At 43.5% G+C, this 21876-nt stretch overlaps 1 protein-coding gene across 1 annotated transcript; it reads right to left on the reverse strand.

Moving 5' to 3' along the window:
* Positions 1-18770: 18770 nt before the first annotated feature.
* On the reverse strand, positions 18771-21537 carry LOC112224225 (tubulin beta-4B chain). Its single transcript, XM_024387642.2, has 4 exons — positions 21336-21537; positions 20489-20597; positions 20213-20323; positions 18771-19971 (listed from the first exon to the last, which is right to left on the reverse strand). Exons 1-4 carry the CDS (start codon positions 21390-21392, stop codon positions 18911-18913), a joined length of 1338 nt encoding a protein of 445 aa, XP_024243410.1. The 5' UTR covers positions 21393-21537; the 3' UTR covers positions 18771-18910.
* Positions 21538-21876: the final 339 nt, after the last annotated feature.

A 21876-nucleotide genomic window follows, 5' to 3' on the forward strand; every position in this document is an offset into this window, starting at 1 on the left:
CAAAAAATATATTTAAAAAGTACCCCTGGCTGCAGTGTGCAATTCGGGGCCGGGCTCAATTTGACTCCGCCCACATTTGACCCCACCCACCTTTTTTTTGTCCATCTAAGGTGACAGTCACACACTGATTACAAACACGTTTGCACAAGGCACACGTTGAATACAAACATATTTCATTTTTGAAGATCGTAAGAAATATTATATAAAGTACCAGCAGATGTGTTGTAACACTTTTTGCTTCATGCTATATTTGAGACAAGCTACTGATATTGTTGCAGTGAACAGACTTGTTATGTATGTCGTGTACTGTTAAAATTGTGGTGATAAATGTTACGTTGTAATTACATTGTTTCATTGAGCACATATATATACAGTCGTGGCCAAAAGTTGAGAATGACACAAATATTAATTTTCACAGTCTGCTGCCTCAGTTTGAATGATGGCAATTTGCATATACTCCAGAATGTTATGAAGAGTGATCAGATGAATTGCAAAGTCCCTCTTTGCCATTCAAATGAACTGAATCCCAAAAAAACAATTTCCACTGCATTTCAGCCCTGCCATAAAAGGACCAGCTGACATTATATCAGTGTTTCTCTCGTTAACACAGGTGTGAGTGTTGATGAGGACAAGGCTGGAGATCACTCTGTTATGCTGATTGAGTTCAAATAACAGACTGGAAGCTTTAAAAGGAGGGTGGTGCTTGGAATCATTGTTCTTCCTCTGTCAACCATGGTTACCTGGAAGGAAACACGTGCCGTTATCATTGCTTTGCACAAGAAGGGCTTCACAGGCAAGGATATTTTTGCCAGTAAGATTGCACCTAAATCAGCCATTTATCGGATCATCAAGAACTTCAAGGAGAGCGGTTTAATTGTTGTGAAGGCTTCAGGGCGCCCAAGAAAGTCCAGCAAGCGCCAGGACCGTCTCCTAATATTGATTCAGCTGCGGAATCGGGGCACCACCAGTACAGAGCTTGCTCAGGAATGGCAGCAGGCAGGTGTGAGTGCATCTGCATGCACAGTGAGGCGAAGACTTTTGGAGGATGGCCTGGTGTCAAGAAGGGCAGCAAAGAGGCCACTTCTCTCCAGGAAAAAAAAAAGGGACAGACTGGGCGTCTTCTACATCATCCTGAAATATATTGGAGTTGGGGTTAAGTCTTTAAACATTGGTTTAAGACTATACCACTCATCTTATGACACCTACCTGTAGTGTGTTTTGTTTTCGCCGCCTTTTACGATCTTTCGACCTCTCTTATTCAGACCTTAGTGAATGAATGACATACATTCAATATGATAATATATTCAGGTCGTTCTGGCTACAGTTAAACAAGTGATTTTAAGGATGCAAAGGAAATGTCTTACATTCTTACAGCATGAGAAAGTTCTGCAGGAGAACTAGGCACCACCAGCCTAATTTGCTGCATGTTTTCCTTTGAAAAGAAAATCACACAATTGGATGGGGATCCCAAAAAACATTTTATCCACACCTCAGTGAAATCACTGCTTCCATTGCAATGTACAGAACGTACTGTAAGTTAAGAAAGAGTAGGTTGTTAAGTTTGATAGTTATGACAACAATAATGATGATAATATATTTCAGGATATAGAAGACGCGCGCCCCCCCCCAGAAGTCACAGCATGTCACATCAGCATCCAGCTCTGCAGGAGTTTGATGTATAAATTGTGTATGTAGTGTAAAAACTATAGGAAATAAGTACCAAAAAGTGAATAATAAACAAGAAAAAGTATTAGCAATAACAGTGTGCTATGCATGCTGCAAGCATAGAAATAATAACTTTTCAATGTTATAACAGAAAATAGGACTAATATAATATACTGAATAGCATCTTTGGTAGATCCTGTGGTGTGAACACTGTACACTTTTCAATAAAGGAATGACAATCAAATGGTACAGTGCAGTGGAATCATTTAAAGGAATATCTAACCTGAACATCCACACCAAAAGTCTTCCAAGGTCCAGGGGACAAGATCCGAGCACTGTGAACACAGTGTATGTGTTACGGTTTTCTTCCGTCGAAGGAGAGTCGGACTAAAATGCAGCGTGGTATTTTTGATACATGTTTATTAACGACGAAAAAAAACGAACAATACAAAAACAACAAACGTACCGTGAAAACCTATACAGCCTCTCTTGTGCAAACAAACACAGAGACAGGAACAATCACCCACAAAACACTCAAAGAATATGGCTGCCTAAATATGGTTCCCAATCAGAGACAACGAAAATCACCTGCCTCTGATTGAGAACCACCTCAGGCAACCATAGACTTTTCTAGACAACCCTACTAAACCACAATCCCAATACCTACTAAAACCCCAATAAAAAAACACACCACAAAATAAACCCATGTCACACCCTGGCCTGACCAAATAAATAAAGAAAACACAAAATACTAAGACCACGGCGTGACAGAACCCCCCCCAAGGTGCGGACTCCCGGCCGCACACCTAAACCCATAGGGGAGGGTCCGGGTGGGCGTCTGTCCATGGTGGCGGCTCCGGCTCGGGACGTGGACCCCACTCCAACCAAGTCTTAGTCCCCTTGTAACGCGTCCTTTGATTGGCGACCCTCGCCGCCGACCTTGTCCTAGTAAACCTCACCAAGGACCCCACTGGACTGAGGGGCAGCTCGGAACTGAGGGGTAGATCGGGACTGAGGGGTAGCTCAGCACTGAGGGGAAGCTCAGCACCGAGGGGAAGCCTAGTACCGAGGGGAAGCCTAGTACCGAGGGGAAGCCCAGTACCGAAAGGAAGCCCAGTACCGAGAGGAAGCCCAGTACCGAGAGGAAGCCCAGTACCGAGAGGAAGCCCAGTACTGAGAGGAAGCTCTGGCAGGTAGTTGGCTCTGGCAGATCCTGGCTAGCTGGTGGTTCTGGCAGATCCTGGCTGACTGGCGGTTCCGGCAGATCCTGGCTGACTGGCGGATCCGGCAGATCCTGGCTGAATGGCGGATCCTGGCTGAATGGCGGATCCTGGCTGAATGGCGGATCTGGAAGATCCTGGCTGACCTGGAAGATCATGGCTGACTGGCGGATCCTGGCGGATCTGGAAGATCATGGCTGACTGGCGGATCCTGGCTGACTGGCGGCTCTAGCTGCTCTGGCTGCTCCATGCAGACTGGCAGCTCTGGCTGCTCCATGCAGACTGGCAGCTCTGGCTGCTCCATGCAGACTGGCAGCTCTGGCTGCTCCATGCAGACTGACAGCTCTGGCTGCGCTGAACAGGCAGGAGACTCCGGCAACGCTGGAGAGGAGGAAGGCTCTGGCAGCGCTAAACAGGCAGGAGACTCCGGCAGCGCTGGAGAGGAGGAAGGCTCTGGCAGCGCTAAACAGGCGGGAGACTCCGGCAGCGCTGGAGAGGAGGAAGGCTCTGGCAGCGCTAAACAGGCGGGAGACTCCGGCAGCGCTGGAGAGGAGGAAGGCTCTGGCAGCGCTAAACAGGCGGGAGACTCCAGCAGCGCTGGAGAGGAGGAAGGCTCTGACAGCGTTAAACAGGCGGGAGACTCCGGCAGCGCTGGAGAGGAGGAAGGCTCTGACAGCGCTAGACAGGCGAGGCGCACTGTAGGCCTGATGCGTGGTGCTGGCACTGGTGGTACTGGGCCGAGAACACGCACAGGAAGCCTGGTGCGGGAGCTGCCACCGGAGGACTGGTGTGTGGAGGTGGCACAGGATGGACCGGACCGTGAAGGCGTACTGGAGAGCTTGAGAGCAGGGCTGGCACAGGACGTGCAAGGCTAGGGAGGTGCACAGGAGGCCTAGTGCGTGAGGCTGGCACAATCTTCACCAGCCGACCAACACGCACCTCAGGACGAGTATGGAGCGCTGACCCAGGTGCCATCAAATCCCCAACACGCTCTGTCGGGCGAATATCGTACCTAAAGCACCAAACTAGCAACTCCCTCATAACTCTCCCCTGCAATTTCCCCATTAACTCCTTCACAGTCTCTGCTTCGCTCACCTCCAACACCGGCTCTGGTTCTGGTCTCCTCCTTGCCTCCTCACGATAAACAGGGGGAGTTGGCTCAGGTCTGAACCCTGACTCTGCCACACTCTCCCTGAGCCCCCCCCCAATACATTTTTGGGGCTAACTCTCGGGCTTCCATCCGCATCGCCGTGCTGCCTCCTCATACCAGCGCCTCTCCGCTTTCGCCGCCTCCAGTTCTTCTTTGGGGCAGCGACATTCTCCAGGCTGTGCCCAGGGTCCTTTTCCGTCCAATATCTCCTCCCAAGTCCAGAAGTCTTGTGATCGCTGCTCCTCACGATAAACAGGGGGAGTTGGCTCAGGTCTGAACCCTGACTCTGCCACACTCTCCCTGAGCCCCCCCCCACCCAAGAAATCTTTGGGGCTGACTCTCGGGCTTCCTTCCACGCCGCCGTGCTTGTCTCTTCAACTCCATTCTCCTATAACCCTGTTCGCACTGCTCCAGCGAATCCCAGGCGGGCTCCGGCACTCTCCCCGGGTCGACCGCCCACCTGTCTATTTCCTCCCAAGTCGTATATTCCAAACTTTGTTGCTCCTGCTGCCGCTGCCTGTCACTACGCCGCTTGGTCCTGTTGTGGTGGGTGATTCTGTTACGGTTTTCTTCCGTCGAAGGAGAGTCGGACCAAAATGCAGCGTGGTATTTTTGATACATGTTTATTGACGACAAAAAAAAACGAACAACACAAAAACAACAAACGTAACGTGAAAACCTATACAGCCTCTCTTGTGCAAACAGAGACAGGAACAATCACCCACGAAATACTCAAGGAATATGGCTGCCTAAATATGGTTCCCAATCAGAGACAACGAAAATCACCTGCCTCTGATTGAGAACCACCTCAGGCAACCATAGACTTTTCTAGACAACCCTACTAAGCCACAATCCCAATACCTACCAAAACCCCAATAAAAAAACACACCACAAAATAAACCCATGTCACACCCTGGCCTGACCAAATAAATAAAGAAAACACAAAATACTAAGACCAGGGCGTGACAGTATGTCAAAGTAAAGAAAAAGTGCAATTCAACAGCTTTTTATACTCCAGCATGCATAACAGTTTTGAACACAGTTGGAACTGAATTAGCCCAAGTATTTTTCACAACATGTATGGGTTTTGCTGGACCAGAAAATGTATTTTCGACTGCAAACACACCATTTCCTCACATCAATGCACTCACATGACAAAAATATTTCCTTGGACACTGTTTCAAAGCAATTAGTATGCTTTCTTTGTAAATGTGTTTTGAAGTTTTTCTTATTTATCTTCAGTTTGCAGTGTGGACAAGTTACAATTGCTTTTCTTGACTTGCCATGTATGTTGTGACCAGGTGATTTCATAATTGTATATACTATGTGTAGGCTGTATAGAATGGCATCAATGATACACATTTAGAGCCAGCCAAACACAACAAGGCATACATTGAAAAAACACAGAAAATCAACGATCAAATCGATTACATAACTATGCATGTAAACCTAGGTTTACTGCTCAAGTAGGCAAATTTGTCCAAATAAGATTCCCTCAATGTAAGCAATTAGCTAGCTCACATGCAAATGGGTGATAATTAACGATATGCTAACATTGGTGCGGTAGTTGGTCATATAAAAATATACCACTGCACTGGTATAACATGAATATTACAAAGTAGATTATACTTCCATGGTTTATATTTCTATCCATGTAGGTTAGGTTCGATTAAGATTCGCTTTCGTTGATGTTGATACCTTCAACGCCCACATTGAGCCCGGCCCCGACGTTTGACTCCGCCCACATTGAGCCGCCCCGAACTGCACACTGCAGTCAGGGGCTTTTCATCGTCTCGCGCAGAACTGTGCATGTGTAGGCGGTCAAAGGCGATATAACAAGTTGTTCAAGTTGTTCAATAACCTGGGTTAAGAAAATCTGTGATATTAACCCATTTAATCCCATCAGTCACAATACTGAAGAAAAAACACTTTTGTACTTTACAGGCTCTAGAGAAGCTAAAGTTGTATTTATCAACAAATGCGTTATATATTATGCCTTATTAAGGTGTCTAGTATGATTCAGAGAAGGTTCATATGATTTCTCAAAATGGTCACAAGACCACAAGCATAAATCTCCAAGGTGTACTTTCACAGATGAATTTGGCACCAGAAGTCTATATTCAACAGCTTAAAAAGAAAATACATTGTTGAAATTTAAAAACATTTTATTTGTAAATACACTGAACAAAAATATGAAGCAACGTGTAAAGTTCTGGTCCCATGTTTCATGAGCTGAAAAAAAAAATCCCAGAAATGTTCCATATGCACAAAAAGCTTTTTTTGTCCACAAATGTGTTTTTATCCCTGTTAGTGAGCATTTCTCCTTTGCCAAGATAATCCATCCACCTGACAGGCTTGGCATATTAAGAAGATAATTAAACAGCATAATCATTTCAGGTACACCTTGTGCTGGGGACAATGAAAGGCCACTGTAAAATGTGCAGTTTTGTCACACAACACAATGCCACAGATGTCTTTGAGGGAGTGTGCAATTGGCATGCTGACTGCAGGAATGTCCACCAGAGCTATTGCCAGAGAATTGAATGTTAATTTCTCTAGCATAAGCTGCCTCCAATGTAGTTTTAGAGAATTTGGCAGTAGGTCCAACCTGCCTCACAACACACAGACCACGTGTTAGCACTCCAGCCCAGGACCTCCACATCCGGATTCTTCACCTATGGGATTGTCTGAGGGGGGTGGGAGGGGGGTGCTGAGGAGTATTTCTGTCTGTAATAAAGCCCTTTTGTGGGGAAAAACTATTTCCGATTGGCTGGGCCTGGCTGCCAAGTGGGTGGGCCTATGCCCTCCCAGGCCCACCCATGGCTGCACCCCTGCCTAGTCATGTGAAATCCATAGATTAGGGCCCAATTAATTTATTTCACTTATTTCCTTAATTCAGTCAAATCTTTGAAATTGTTGCATGTTGTGTTTATAATTTTGTTCAGTGTATACTGTTTATTAAAGGGTATAGTTTACGTATGTGCCTTCATTTTCAATACATTGAATCCATGGATTCTTGTGGTACAGTATATTAAAATATCTTAGCGTTACATTTGCTATTACATACAGTATATTTAATCATAGCATATTATTTATTTTTTCAGTAGATTGAAGTTGAGTTGGGTTATGGATAAACTTATATAATAATGGACCCATAAACTGAATTAGAGTAATAACTTAACACATATTTAATGTCAAAAGGTTTGTTTAGTGTCTCTTGCACAATGGTAGACCTGGTTTATGTGAGTTTTGCTGAATAGTCACAAGGGTAGACCTGAGCTGTGTTCGAAAACCCATACTAACATACTGCATACTATATACTATTAGTTTATTTTAGTATACTGTAAACGAATGGTATCGTTTCAGTTGAACGCACTAGAGCTTCACCTGTCTTACCGGAAGTTGATGCTGTTACTATGCAACCTCTTGCTAGGGTTAGCATAGTAGCTAGCTAAACTTTTTACGATTTCGGGTGTGTTCGTAAATTCAATCTGGAGTGCCAGAGTGCGCTCTGGGCATTCCTAAATCCAGAGCGTTGTCAGATTGTCCATTAGTAAATTCAGAGAATTTTGCTCTCAGAGCGTTCAGAACGCACACTGGACTAGTAGTGTATTAGTAGCCGACTAACCTTAGGTAACTAGCTAACATACCCGTACATACTTCTGTAATGCTATGCGGTTCATAAGGATAGCGTAGCTAACAAATTGTCATCCAAAATAACATGTAACGTAACTTATTTGAAAAGGCATTACTTTATTATATTATTCAACATTTTCTTTGTCATAACAATTGTCATAATTAGTTACAACAATTAATTTATATCCGCTCTCGTCGGACTTCGGCTGCATATTTTCTGCCATTTTCTTAAAATCTGAAAAGTTATGAAGCCACGCCCATTTTCTGAAGAATTGCATTATTTTTATTTATTTATTTAATTGAACCTTTATTTTACTAGGGAAGTCAGTTAAGAACAAATTCTTATTTACAATGACGGCATACCAAAAGGCAAAAAGCCTCCTGCGGGGATGGGGGCTGGGATTAGAAATTTAAAAAATACAAATATAGGACAAAACACACATCACGACAAGAAAGACAACACAACACTACATAAAGAGAGACCTAAGACAACAACATAGCAAGGTAGCAACACATGACAACACAGCATGGTAGCAACACAACATGACAACAACATGGTAGCAAAACATGGTAGCAGCACAACATGGTAGCAGCACAAAATATGGTACAAACATTATTGGGCACAGACAACAAACAGCACAAAGGGTAAGGAGGTAGAGACAACAATACATCACGCAAAGCAGCCACAATTGTCAGTAAGAGTGTCCATGATTGAGTCTTTGAATGAAGAGATTGAGATAAAACTGTCCAGTTTGAGTGTTTGTTGCAGCTCGTTCCAGTCGCTAGCTGCAGCGAACTGAAAAGACGAGCAACCCAGGGATGTGTGTGCTTTGGGGACCTTCAACAGAATGTGACTGGCAGAACGGGTGTTGTATGTGGAGGATGAGGGCTAGAGTAGATATCTCAACCAGTGGGTCTTGCGACGGGTATACAGAGATGACCAGTTTACAGAGGAGTATAGAGTGCAGTGATGTGTCATATAAGGAGAACTGGTAGCAATTCTGATGTCCGAATGGTAAAGAACATCTAGCCGCTAGAGAGCACCCTTACCTGCCGATCTATAAATTACATCTCCGTAATCTAGCATGGGGTAGGATAGTCATCTGAATTAGGGTTAGTTTGGCAGCTGGGGTGAAAGAGGAGTGAATACGATAGAGGAAACCAAGTCTAGATTTAACTTTAGCCTGCAGCTTTGATATGTGCTGAGAGAAGGACAGTATACTGTCTAGCCATACTCCCAAGTACTTGTATGAGGTGACTACCTCAAGCTCTAAACCCTCAGAGGTAGTAATCACACCTGTGGGGAGAGGGGCATTCTTCTTACCAAACCACATTACCTTTGTTTTGGAGGTGTTCAGAACAAGGTTAAGGGCAGACAAAGCTTGTTGGACACTAAGAAAGCTTTGTTGTAGAGCGTTTAACACAAAAGTCCGGAGAGGGGCCAGCTGAGTATCATCTACATATAAATGGATGAGAAAGCTTCCTACTGCCTGAGCTATGTTGTTGACGTAAATTGAGAAGAGCATGGGGCCTAGGATCAAGCCTCGGGGTACTCCCTTGGTGACAGGCAGTGGCTGAGAGGGCAGATGTTATGACTTTATACACTGCACTCTTGAGAGAGGTAGTTAGCAAACCAGGCCAAAGACTCCTCAGAGACACCGATATTCCTTAGCCAGCCCACAAGAATGGAATGGTCTACCGTATCAAAAGTTTAGGCCAAGTCTATAAATATAGCAGCACAACATTGCTTAGAATCAAGGGCAATGGTGACATCATTGAGGACCTTCAAGGTTGCAGTGACACATCCATAACCTGAGCGGAAAGATTGCATACCAGAGAGAATACTATAGACATCAAGAAAGCCAGTCAGTTGATTATTGACAACCTTTTACAACACTTTTGATAAACAGAGCAAAATATAAATAGGCCTATAACATTTAGGATCAGCTTGATCTCCCCCTTTATATGGGCAGCAACCTTACAGAAGAAAAGGTCTAAAGTTTAGACTAAATGTTAGACTCTAAACCATCTGACCCAGATGTTTTTTGGGGGTCAAGTTTAACGAGCTCCCTTAGCACCTCAGACTCAGTGACCGCCTGCAGGGAGAAACTTTGTAGCAGGGCAGGGATGAAAAATGGAGGAGCGTCGGGGCTAGTAGCATAATAAGGCGTGGGAGATGAGGAAATGTTGGACAGGCAAGGAGGCATGGCTGAGTCAAATAGGAATCCCGACTTAATTAAGTGGTGATTAAAGAGCTCAGTCATGTGCTTTTTGTCAGTAAGAACCACATCATCAACATTAAGAGACATGGGCATCTGTGAGGAGGAGGGTTTGTTCTCCAGGTCTTAAACTGTTTTCCAGAACTTCTTGGGGTTAGACGCACAGAGAGAGAACTGCTCCTTAAAGTAACTCACTTTGGCCTTCTGGATAGCCTGAGTGCACTTATTTCGCATTTGCCTGAACGAGAGCCAGTCAGCCCGAGTACGCGTGTGCCGAGCCTTTCGCCAAATGCAATTCTTGAGGTGGAGTAACTCTGCAAGATCACTGCCGAACCAAGTGCTGAACCTGTTTTTAATTCTAATTTTCTTTATGGGGGCGTGTTTGTTAACAATACCACTGAAAATATTTTTCAAAATAAGGTCCAAGCATCTTCGACAGAGGGGATCAAGCTGACTCTATACCATTTTACAGAGGCCAGTTCATGAAGGAAGGCTTGCTCAATAAAGTTTTTTAGCAAGCGTCTATGACAAATCAGGACAGGTCGTTTCACTGAGGCTGTAAAACAGCGATCTCTAAGGTTATTATAGGCCCTAAAAAATGTGCTTATCTTAGTCCTGTGACTTCTGTCCTGTATATGCTAATCATTTTCATGATAAACTCATAGTACAGTGGTATAGCACATGTGGCCCAGGGTTGCGGTGTGCTGCCAATAGCTGCATATACAGTGAGCTCCAAAAGTATTGGGGCAGTGACACATTTTTTGTTGTTTCACTTATATATGTATTAAAGTAGTAAAAAGTCTTTGGTACCATATTCATAGCACACAATGACTACATCAAGGTTGTGACTCTATACATTTGTTGGATGTGTTTGCTGTTTGTTTTGGTTGTGTTTCAGTCCTTTCCAAATTTATCTGGAATTTAGCCATTAAAGGATTTGAGAAATGTGATTGGTTGATGATAGGCCTATGACATTGGCTAAGACTTGTCTTGCGCTGGGCAGAATATCATATCCAATTAATGATTGGAGAAGTGTTTAAAATCACAAGTACCACATCCTTATGATGTGTATATATACACTGCTCCAAAAAATAAAGGGAACACTAAAATAACACATCCTAGATCTGAATGAATGAAATATTCTTATTAAATACTTTTTTCTTTACATAGTTGAATGTGCTGACAACAAAATCACACAAAAATGATCAATGGAAATCAAATTTATCAACCCATGGAGGTCTGAGTCACACTCAAAATTAAAGTGGAAAACCACACTACAGGCTGATCCAACTTTGATGTAATGTCCTTAAAACAAGTCAAAATGAGGCTCAGAAGTGTGTGTGGCCTCCACGTGCCTGTATGACCTCCCTACAACGCCTGGGCATGCTCCTGATGAGGTGGCGGATGGTCTCCTGAGAGATCTCCTCCCAGACCTGGACTAAAGCATCCGACAACTCCTGGACAGTCTGTGGTGCAACGTGGCGTTGGTGGATGGAGCGAGACATGATGTCCCAGATGTGCTCAATTGGATTCAGGTCTGGGGAACGGGCAGGCCAGTCCATAGCATCAATGTCTTCCTCTTGCAGGAACTGCTGACACACTCCAGCCACATGAGGTCTAGCATTGTCTTGCATTAGGAGGAACCCAGGGCCAACCACACCAGCATATGGTCTCACAAGGGGTCTGAGGATCTCATCTCGGTACCTAATGGCAGTCAGGCTACCTCTGGCGAGCACATGGAGGGCTGTGCGGCCCCCCAAAGAAATGCCACCCTACACCATGACTGACCCAACGCCAAACCGGTCATGCTGGAGGATGTTGCAGGCAGCAGAACGTTCTCCACGGCGTCTCCAGACTCTGTCACGTCTGTCACGTGCTCAGTGTGAACCTGCTTTCATCTGTGAAGAGCACAGGGCGCCAGTGGCGAATTTGCCAATCTTGGTGTTCTCTGGCAAATGCCAAACGTCCTACACGGTGTTGGGCTATAAGCACAACCCCCACCTGTGGACGTCGGGCCCTCATACCACCCTCATGGAGTCTGTTTTTGACCGTTTGAGCAGACACATGCACATTTGTGGCCTGCTGGAGGTAATTTTGCAGGGCTCTGGCAGTGCTCCTCCTTGCACAAAGGCGGAGGTAGCGGTCCTGCTGCTGGTTTGTTGCCCTCTTACGGCCTCCTCCACGTCTCCTGATGTACTGGCCTGTCTCCTGGTAGCGCCTCCATGCTCTGGACACTACGCTGACAGACACAGCAAACCTTCTTGTCACATCTCGCTTTGATGTGCCATCCTGGATGAGCTGCACTACCTGAGCCTCTTGTGTGGGTTGTAGACTCCGTCTCATGCTACCACTAGAGTGAAAGCACCGCCAGCATTCAAAAGTGACCAAAACATCAGCCAGGAAGCATAGGAACTGAGAAGTGGTCTGTGGTCCCCACCTGCAGAACCACTCCTTTATTGGGGGTGTCTTGCTAAATGCCTATAATTTCCACCTGTTGTCTATTCCATTTGCACAACAGCATGTGAAATGTATTGTCAATCAGTGTTGCTTCCTAAGTGGACAGTTTGACTTCACAGAAGTGTGATTGACTTGGAGTTACATTGTGTTGTTTAAGTGTTCCCTTTATTTATATTTTTTTCAGCAGTGTATATATCTTTACATAAGCACAACTTGACTGCAAGAGAAAGTTCGGTATGTCTGACTGAAATACGGGCAAAATCAATCTTTTCCTCTAAATTACTGGTGTTGATAAAATGCGGGACATGCTGTAATTGTTTGGTTGCAGGATGTCAATAGGACAAAGTGCCAAAATGCGGTACTGTCCCGCACAATCTGGGACACTTGGTCACCCTAGTTACAAATGCTATAGAAATTCTTCCCACTGGGCACGCACTGGTTGAATCAACGTTGTTTCCAGTCATTTCAATGAAATGATGTTGAACCAACGTGAAATAGACGTTGAATTGACATCTGTGCCCACTCAATGGGTTTGTGTTGTTCTGTACCCTACTTTTTTTGCCCATAATCTTTCGGCATGTGGCATTTCACCTACTTAAAAGTAAAGTGCATAGGCAGGGCCGGCATCAGAACGAATCAGTTGGATGGGTGTTTGATATGCGCATTTTCGTAGAACAGTTTAATTTAAATTATAACAGTTTCTTTTCTCAAAATTATTGTAATGTGGTTAATCATAAAAATCTGAATTAACATGATGCCTTATGGACACATACAGTACCAGTCAAAAGTTTGAACACACCTACTCATTCAAGGGGTTTTCTTTATTTGACTATTTTCTAAATTGTAGAATAATAGTGAAGACATCAAATGATGAAAAAAACAATCATGTTGTAACAAAAACATTTTATATTTTAGATTCTTCAAAGTAGTCACCCTTTGCCTTGATGACAGCTTTGCACACTCTTGGCATTCTCTCAATCAGCGTCACCTGGAATGATTTTCCAACAGTCTTGAAGGAGTTCCCACTTATGCTGAGCACTTGTTGGCTGCTTTTCCTTCACTCTACGGTCCAACTCATCCCAGACCATCTCAATTGGGTTGAGGTCGGGTGATTGTGGAGGCCAGGTCATCTAATGCAGCACCTCATTATTCTCCTTCTTGGTCAAATAGCCCTTACACAGCCTGGAGGTGTGTTGGGTCATTGTTCTGTTGAAAAACAAATGATAGTCCCACTAAGAGCAAACCAGATGGGATGGGGTATCGCTGCAGAATGCTGTGGTAGCCATGCTGGTTAAGTGTGCTGTGGTGGTTAATTTCTTTACTATCAAATTAGGAGAGACACACTTATCACACAAGTCAAACTTAAACTAAATCTTTATTCACTTATTTATAAGGGAGCAGGTCAATACAACACACACATAAAAAGTGAATCGATTGAGTGCTCTACGTTAATGAAGGCTGGTCGACGAATCACCCTCAGATGATTTGTTGAGAGACCCGAGACAAAAGTACAAAGGTATTTTATAGCCAAGATACACCCCTTCAAGCTACATGACAAACAACAGATGTATGGAATGGGTCACAAGGTTAAGATTAGCATGAAAGATACTTAGAATTCACAGCAGACAGTATCTAATTGTGTAGAGACCAGGGTCTGGCCCTGGAGTCATCTCTCCCTGGTACCTTATAGAACAGAAACATTAACTCATGCTATGGAATGCGGTCTCTTTAGGTTTTATCACCCAAAAGACATCGTAAACCTTCTGTCAGTGTTAAATCTCACAGAGGCCCCTCCTCAGTAGAACACACACACAGTTGAGTGTTCTAACAACCCCTTATTCTGTTGCATAAAACAACCATTTGATGCAATAACAGCATTATAACATTATCTTGTAATTTCTGTTCTGAAAGTGCCTTGAATTCTAAATAAATCACAGACAATGTCACCAGCAAAGTACCCCCACACCATCACACCTCCTCCTCCATGCTTCACGGTGGGAACGACACATGCAGATATAATCTGTTCACCTATTTTGCATCTCACAAAGACACGGCTGTTGGAACCAAAAATCTCAAATTTGGACTCATTAGACCAAAGGACAGATTTCCACCGGTCAAATGTCCATTGCTTATGTTTCTTGGCCCAAACAAGTCTCTTCTTCTTATTGGTGTCCTTTCGTAGTGATTGCTTCGCAGCAATTTGACCATGAAGGCCTGATTCACGCAGTCTCCTCTGAATAGTTGATGTTGAGATGTGTCTGTTACTTGAACTCTGAGAAGTATTTATTTGTCCTGCAATTTCTGAGGCTAGTATAACTCTAAGGAACTTATCCTCTGCAGCAGAGGTAACTCTGGGTCTTCCTTTCCTGTGGCGGTCCTCATGAGAGCCAGGTTCATCATAGTGCTTGATGGTTTTTGCAACTGCATTCCAGGTGACTACCTCATGAAGCTGGTTGAGAGAATGCCAGGAGTGTGCAAAGCTGTCATCAAGGCAAAGGGTGGCTACTTTGAATAATCTCAAATATAAATATTTATCTAAATATATATATTTTGATTTTTTTCACGCTTTCTTGATTACTACATGATTCCATATGTGTTCTTTCATAGTTTGGATGTCTTCAATATTATTCTACAATGTAGAAAATAGTAAAAATAAAGAAAAACCCTTGAATGAGTAGGTGTGTCCAAATGTTTGACTGGTGTATAAAGATAAAGAAAGCACTCATGTCATGGAACTCAGAGATAGCCTCTATAGGCCAATGCAGCAATAGGCCTATAACTTCCATTGCCAACTAAGTAAATTATAAAGGCCTAAAGCCAACAAATACAAACAGTACAAAATATCCTGATGAAATTTCCCTTTTTTTCCAATCGCATTAAGCTCTCTACTCCGCCTGTCTCCCTCCCTTTCTCTGTCTTAATTTGAGCTATCACCACTGAAGTACAACATTGTATCAACTCAGCAGGTTGGGTACTCAGGCGCTCCAGCTCCCTCAATGGAGTAACCACACACATGCTCATTGCTCACATGGAGAATTTTTTTTGTTGACAAAATTCCTAAATGAGGCTTATGAAATAAACCAAAACTTGTTTCTCACTAGTGTAGCAGGTTGTGAACCCTACGTGAACTCTGCAAACAACGTTTCCACTTCCAGAATGATAATGGTAAATGACTCTAATTCATGCATTAACATAAATAAATGTAACTAAATTGTGTGGATTAAGGGTACATTTACTAGGCCTACTAGTGATATATGTAATGGTGAATTGATAAAAATAAACAATCAAAGGGCAAACCACACACACAATGAATGTCCAATAATTGTCGGGAGACAGCAGAGCACATTCTGGAGAGCTGAGTGCAGGCATTCTGGAGAGAGATGCCCATATCTTCACCCATACACCTTTCCCCTTCTACTTTTCTCAACATTTTAAATTGTACTCAAAACACATTATCTTCCCACATTTTAGGTGATTTTCACTGACTGACACAACTCAATAAACAGCTAGGCCTATTGCCACGCACACTGCCCAAATTGCTGGCTTCCCAAATAGGCATAAACCTATGCACTTGTGATTTGAAACAATCCACAACAATTTTTTTAAAGAAGCTAATGGTTATCTGTGGCTAAATCAAGCTCTCTCGTAAAGTATTTAGATTTTTTTATTTACTGTAGGGGAAGCCAGCGTCCAAACAGTGCACTGTGCACCCACCAACTTTCCTTTCTAATTCGCAAATGGCTGAAACCAGAAATCTCTATATAATGATGAGATGCTCATTTCCCGCCCTAACAATACAAGTCATTGTCCCAACGCCGGGATTGTCATAGATTGTAAAGGGCGAAAATGCAGGCGAGAAGATAGGTCTACATATTATGACCATAGAAACGCATTGGGATTATTCAGCACAGATTTTTTATTTGTGAGAGAGTGAGCCCTTTCGTTTATTCTCCTCTGCTGAAACAGGCGAGCGAAACAGCGCCCGTTTTACGATATGTAGCCAATGTACAATACCATCTGAAGCTGTCAATATAGAAAAAGTATGACATGCAATACTCCTTTTGTCCAGACAGCTTCAGATACATAGTCTACCTTACGGAGACAGAGGGGCGCTGTTTCGCTCGCTCCGATGCTTTAGATGAGACTGATGGGTCTTTCTGTCGGCGCGCGTCTCTGTCAATATTTGATCAATATTTTTGTATTTTATTTGTAAAGACAAGGAGATACGGTAGGGTGGGGCCAAGCCCTATTGCGCCCGCCCATAACGTTGGCTTGCGCATAGGTGTGCTTCATCATAAACCCTGGCCTCTGCCATTCATCTCGTCCCTGGCATTCTGGGCAAAGAACAATTAGTGCCACCTAGTGGTATTTGGGTGAAAAGACAACCGACTACTCTCACATGACATGAACAGTTCATTTGTACTTTTTTAAACTAGGGAAGTCAAATTCTTATTTACAATGACCGCTTACCCCGGCCAAACCCGGACGACTGTAGTGACACCTCTTGCACTGAGATGCAGTTCCTTAGACCGCTGCGCCACTCGGGAGCCTTACAGTTAAAGAGAACCCAGTTTCTCCAAAACATTAAATCCAGATCAAAATTGTGTAGCGTTAAATGCTGCTCATTCTTCAGATTTGGTCCCTCATTTTTGGATGTAGTTAAGAGAGAGCTGAACCAAATCTCTAACATACATCATATGCTACAAAGATCATTTATATGATCCAATGATATTTGGATCCAAAAATGTCACACTCAATGTAATGAGAATTCAGGGTTGAATGTTCTGAAGAACTGGGCCCGATGACCCCTTTTCAGGAAAGGAATTTCGCATGTTGTATTATATTGTAGTCCTACCTACATAATGTTTAGCAATAGAGAATAGGAGATTGCATGGGCCTTGACCTCACTAGAATTAAAATGATTTTGCATCATTGTTTTAGGTTTCATGCTCAAACTCGATATTAGTCATTAGTATGGGATTTTCCTAACCAGATTTGAATCGGCTACATATTTGCTTTTTAGGAACCAAAATCCTTGAGATCCAATATTTAACTTTAAAAAATGTATTGCAAATAACAATATTCTCTAAAACAAACATGAATACCGTTCAAAGGCTTCAATTAACAAAAATATGAATGCAACATGTTAAGTGTTTGTTTCATGAAGTGAAATAAAACGTTCTGGATATTTTACATAAAAAGCTTATTTCTCTCAAATGTTGTGCACATGTGTAAATCCCTGCAATTGAGTATTTATTCTTTGCCAAGATAATCCATCCACCTGACAGGTGTGGCATATCAAGAAGCTGATTAAACAGCATGATCATTACACAGGTGCACCTTGTGCTGGAAAAAAGGGCCACAAAAAATGTGCCATTTTGTCACAGATCAAGTTGAAACCTAGTCAATTGTTCAACTGAATGCATCTTCCGCATTTTACCCAACCCCTCTGAATCAGAAGTGCAGGGGGCTGCCATAATCAACATAGTCTTCAGCACCCAGGGAACAGTGGGTTATCTGCCTTGCTCAGAGACAGATTTTTACCTTGTCAGCTCAGGGATTCAATCCAGCAACCTTTTGGTTACTGGCCCAACGCTCTAACCACTTGGCTACCTGCTTCCCCGGGGAGCATACATTTGGCATGCTGACTGCAGCAATGTCCAGATCTGTTGCCTTCAATGTATCTTTAGAGAATTTGGCAGTACGTCCAACCAGCCTCACAACTGCAGACGTGTATGGCGTTGTGTGGAAGTGCAGTGGTGAACAGAGTGGCAAATGATATGGGTAGGCATAAGCTACGGACAACACAATTGCATTTTAGCGATGGCAATTTGAATGCAGATACTGAGGCCTATTGTGCCATATAGCAGCCACCGTATGTTTCAGCGCAATGTCAAAGATCTGTTCACTATTCCTTGGATGCTACAAATGTCCCAGTTTTTCCATGGCCTGCATACTTAAACATGTCACCCATTAAGCATGTTCAGGATAGACATGTACAACCACGTTCCAGTTCCCATCAATATCCTTCAACTTCGCAAAGCCATTGAAGTTGAGTGGGACAACATTCCACAAGGAACAGCATGAGCAACTCTGAATGAGTCACGTTGCATGCAGCAAATGGTCACACCAGACACTGGCCAACACCACCTTTTTGGGTATCTGTGAGAGATGCATATCTGCATTTCCAGCCATGTGAAATCCATAGATTAGGGCCTAATGAATTTATTTCAAGTGAATTCCTTATATGAACTTTAACTCAAAAGTTGCATGTATATTTGTTCAGTATAGCTGAACTGCATAGGAAACAAATTTCACCATTACCTGCCTCACAAATTACTGAAACAGTATACATTTATAAGAAATTACTATTAGCTTACTTACTGTACATTACCCATGATCATATTAAATGACAAACAAGTGTTTAACCATGTTTCTTTTATTTGAAGTAAACAAAACAAAAATCAAATAAAAATAGTACAGCTGAAGGTTGTCAGATAAGGAAACATGAAGTGAAAAATAAACACCAGTCAGATGTTTCACAAGGAAAGAAAACGGACAATTTAAGCCAACTCCTCTTCACCCTCCTCTTCAAACTCGCCCTCCTCCTCTGCAGTGGCGTCTTGGTACTGCTGATACTCAGAAACCAGGTCGTTCATGTTGCTCTCTGCCTCAGTGAACTCCATCTCATCCATACCTTCTCCTGTGTACCAATGGAGGAAAGCCTTACGGCGGAACATAGCTGTGAACTGCTCAGAGATGCGCTTGAACAGCTCCTGGATGGCAGTACTGTTTCCAATGAAGGTGGCAGCCATCTTGAGGCCACGGGGAGGAATGTCACAGACTGCAGTCTTGACGTTGTTGGGGATCCATTCAACGAAGTAGCTGCTGTTCTTGTTCTGTACGTTCAGCATTTGCTCGTCCACCTCCTTCATGGACATGCGCCCACGGAAGACTGCAGCCACGGTGAGGTAACGGCCGTGACGAGGGTCGCAGGCGGCCATCATGTTCTTTGAGTCAAACATCTGCTGAGTGAGCTCTGGAACCGTCAGGGCTCTGTACTGCTGGCTGCCCCTGCTGGTGAGGGGGGCAAAGCCAGGCATGAAGAAGTGGAGACGGGGGAAGGGCACCATGTTGACTGCCAGTTTGCGCAGGTCAGCGTTGAGCTGGCCGGGGAAGCGGAGACAGGTGGTGACCCCACTCATGGTCGCAGACACCAGGTGGTTGAGGTCTCCGTAGGTGGGCGTGGTGAGTTTGAGGGTACGGAAGCAGATGTCGTAGAGCGCCTCGTTGTCGATACAGTAGGTCTCGTCTGTGTTCTCTACCAGCTGGTGGACTGAGAGGGTGGCATTGTAGGGCTCGACCACAGTGTCTGACACTTTAGGGGAGGGCACCACGCTGAAAGTGTTCATGATGCGGTCGGGGTACTCTTCACGGATCTTGCTAATGAGCAGGGTGCCCATGCCAGAGCCGGTTCCACCTCCCAGGGAGTGGGTCAGCTGGAAGCCCTGCAGGCAGTCACAGCTCTCAGCCTCTTTCCTCACCACATCCAAGACAGAGTCAACCAGCTCTGCACCCTCAGTGTAGTGGCCCTTGGCCCAGTTGTTACCTGCGCCACTCTGACCTGTAATGGACAGAAGTATAATGCCAAAGTAAGGATAACGTGAGATGAAACTGGGCCCTAGTGATGGATTACACAAACACTAAAGCAGGAGATGACAAAGCTAATTACGTGACATGGCAACCCTTTCTTTTGAGTAACTAATGCCAACCGTTTGCCTGTGGTGCCTGTAGTCAAGTAATGAAGGTTTATTGTAGTAACATGCAACTAATCCGGGTCCATAGACCACTCCCAAGTTTCTTACCAAAGACAAAGTTGTCAGGCCTGAAGATTTGACCGAACGGGCCGGACCTCACAGAGTCCATGGTCCCAGGCTCCAAGTCCACAAGTACTGCACGTGGCACATACTTTCCACCTGAAAAGTCAAAAATGGCACTTAAAAGAAATTCAAACCAATTGTACCTGGCTAACAATGGTAACTAGGAGATCCATTTTTGATTTTGTTGCAGTTAATCCAAATTGGACAATTGCCAGATTTACCAGACCATTGTGGGTCAAGACATCACACTACTTAACTCACCTGAAGCTTCATTGTAGTACACATTAATTCTTTCCAGCTGAAGATCACTGTCCCCATTGTAACTTCCAGTGGGGTCAATGCCATGCTCATCACTAATCACCTCCCAGAACTAGCATAGGGAGATGTCAATTAATGCCAATCCAGAGTCAATTCACCGTTAACATTTTGCAGTTAAATTAAATACAAAATGGATGCAAACAAGCCATTTTGAACAAGGTCCCCCCCCTTAAAAAAACGGGGAAAAAAAAAAGTTCTGCTTTCTAGCTTCCATGCGTCAAGTGTCAAAAACAAAATGGAGTTTCAAAAGTTGGCACCCATTTTATATATTTTTTTCTGCGTTGTCCTTCGATAAATGTACAAATAAAACATGAAAATTATGTTCAATGTATTAGTACATCGATAAGTAAATATAAACCAAACTAAAAACAGCAAGGCTATAATGTAATCTCAAAGAGCGCGCGCTGACCGGTTTGGCGCACTCCATGACCTGAACCAGACATAACTGCGAGCTCGTCCAACGCGGGGCAGTCAACACCCTTGAATTATATTACCTCGATCATTTGAATGGTTCCCCAAATAAAACAAGTACATACAATTTAAAATCATTGAAAACATTGAACTTGTTGGAACAGGAAGGCAAACAACGTATAATCGAGAGGATGATTACTTTCCGCCAAACAATTATTGATCTGATCTGAGAACAAAGGGGTTACGTGTTTTCGCGCACACTTTGAAAGATCAATATCGAGGCCTCTTAGCCGTAGATTATTTTTTTTACCAATAATAATTCTACACATAATTAAAAATAAATATATATATGGCTTTAAAAGCCTAAACGTGTACAAACCTTTGCGCCAATTTGATTACCGCACTGCCCTGCTTGTAAATGAACAATCTCTCTCATTTTGTTAGTGGAGTAAAAATGTATCGAACTTCCTTCTTCGAATGGCTACAATCTTCAAACTTTTGCGCTCATATGTGTATTTTTATATACCTCGGTGGTGCGTACAGGGAATTTTGTTAGGTCATTCTCTAAAACCGTTTCAATTTACAGCAATTATATTGGTCCGTTTGGTCGCAGTGCCCGCGTTGTATGCGACGTGATTGGTGGATTTCTGATTGGAAGTGCGACATCACGTGTTGTAATAGGCCGAATATTATAGGACCATATGAAATCTTTATTAGCCTAGTCCTACATTCAGATTGTGCATCATACTCACGCTATCAGTTTCTCAAAAGTCTAGCATGTATGCCGTGACAGAATGTTTGCATCATGAAACAGCGCTCCATCACTTACACTAATTAGGGAGAAATTATGAATAATCATATTTATATTATTTTTACAATTGACTTGGTCTATTTTCATGGAGGCAACAAACCAGCGACAG

The sequence above is a fragment of the Oncorhynchus tshawytscha genome, linkage group LG21 (genome assembly GCF_018296145.1).
Source record: "Oncorhynchus tshawytscha isolate Ot180627B linkage group LG21, Otsh_v2.0, whole genome shotgun sequence".
In the NCBI taxonomy this organism is placed as follows: Eukaryota; Metazoa; Chordata; class Actinopteri; order Salmoniformes; family Salmonidae; genus Oncorhynchus; species Oncorhynchus tshawytscha.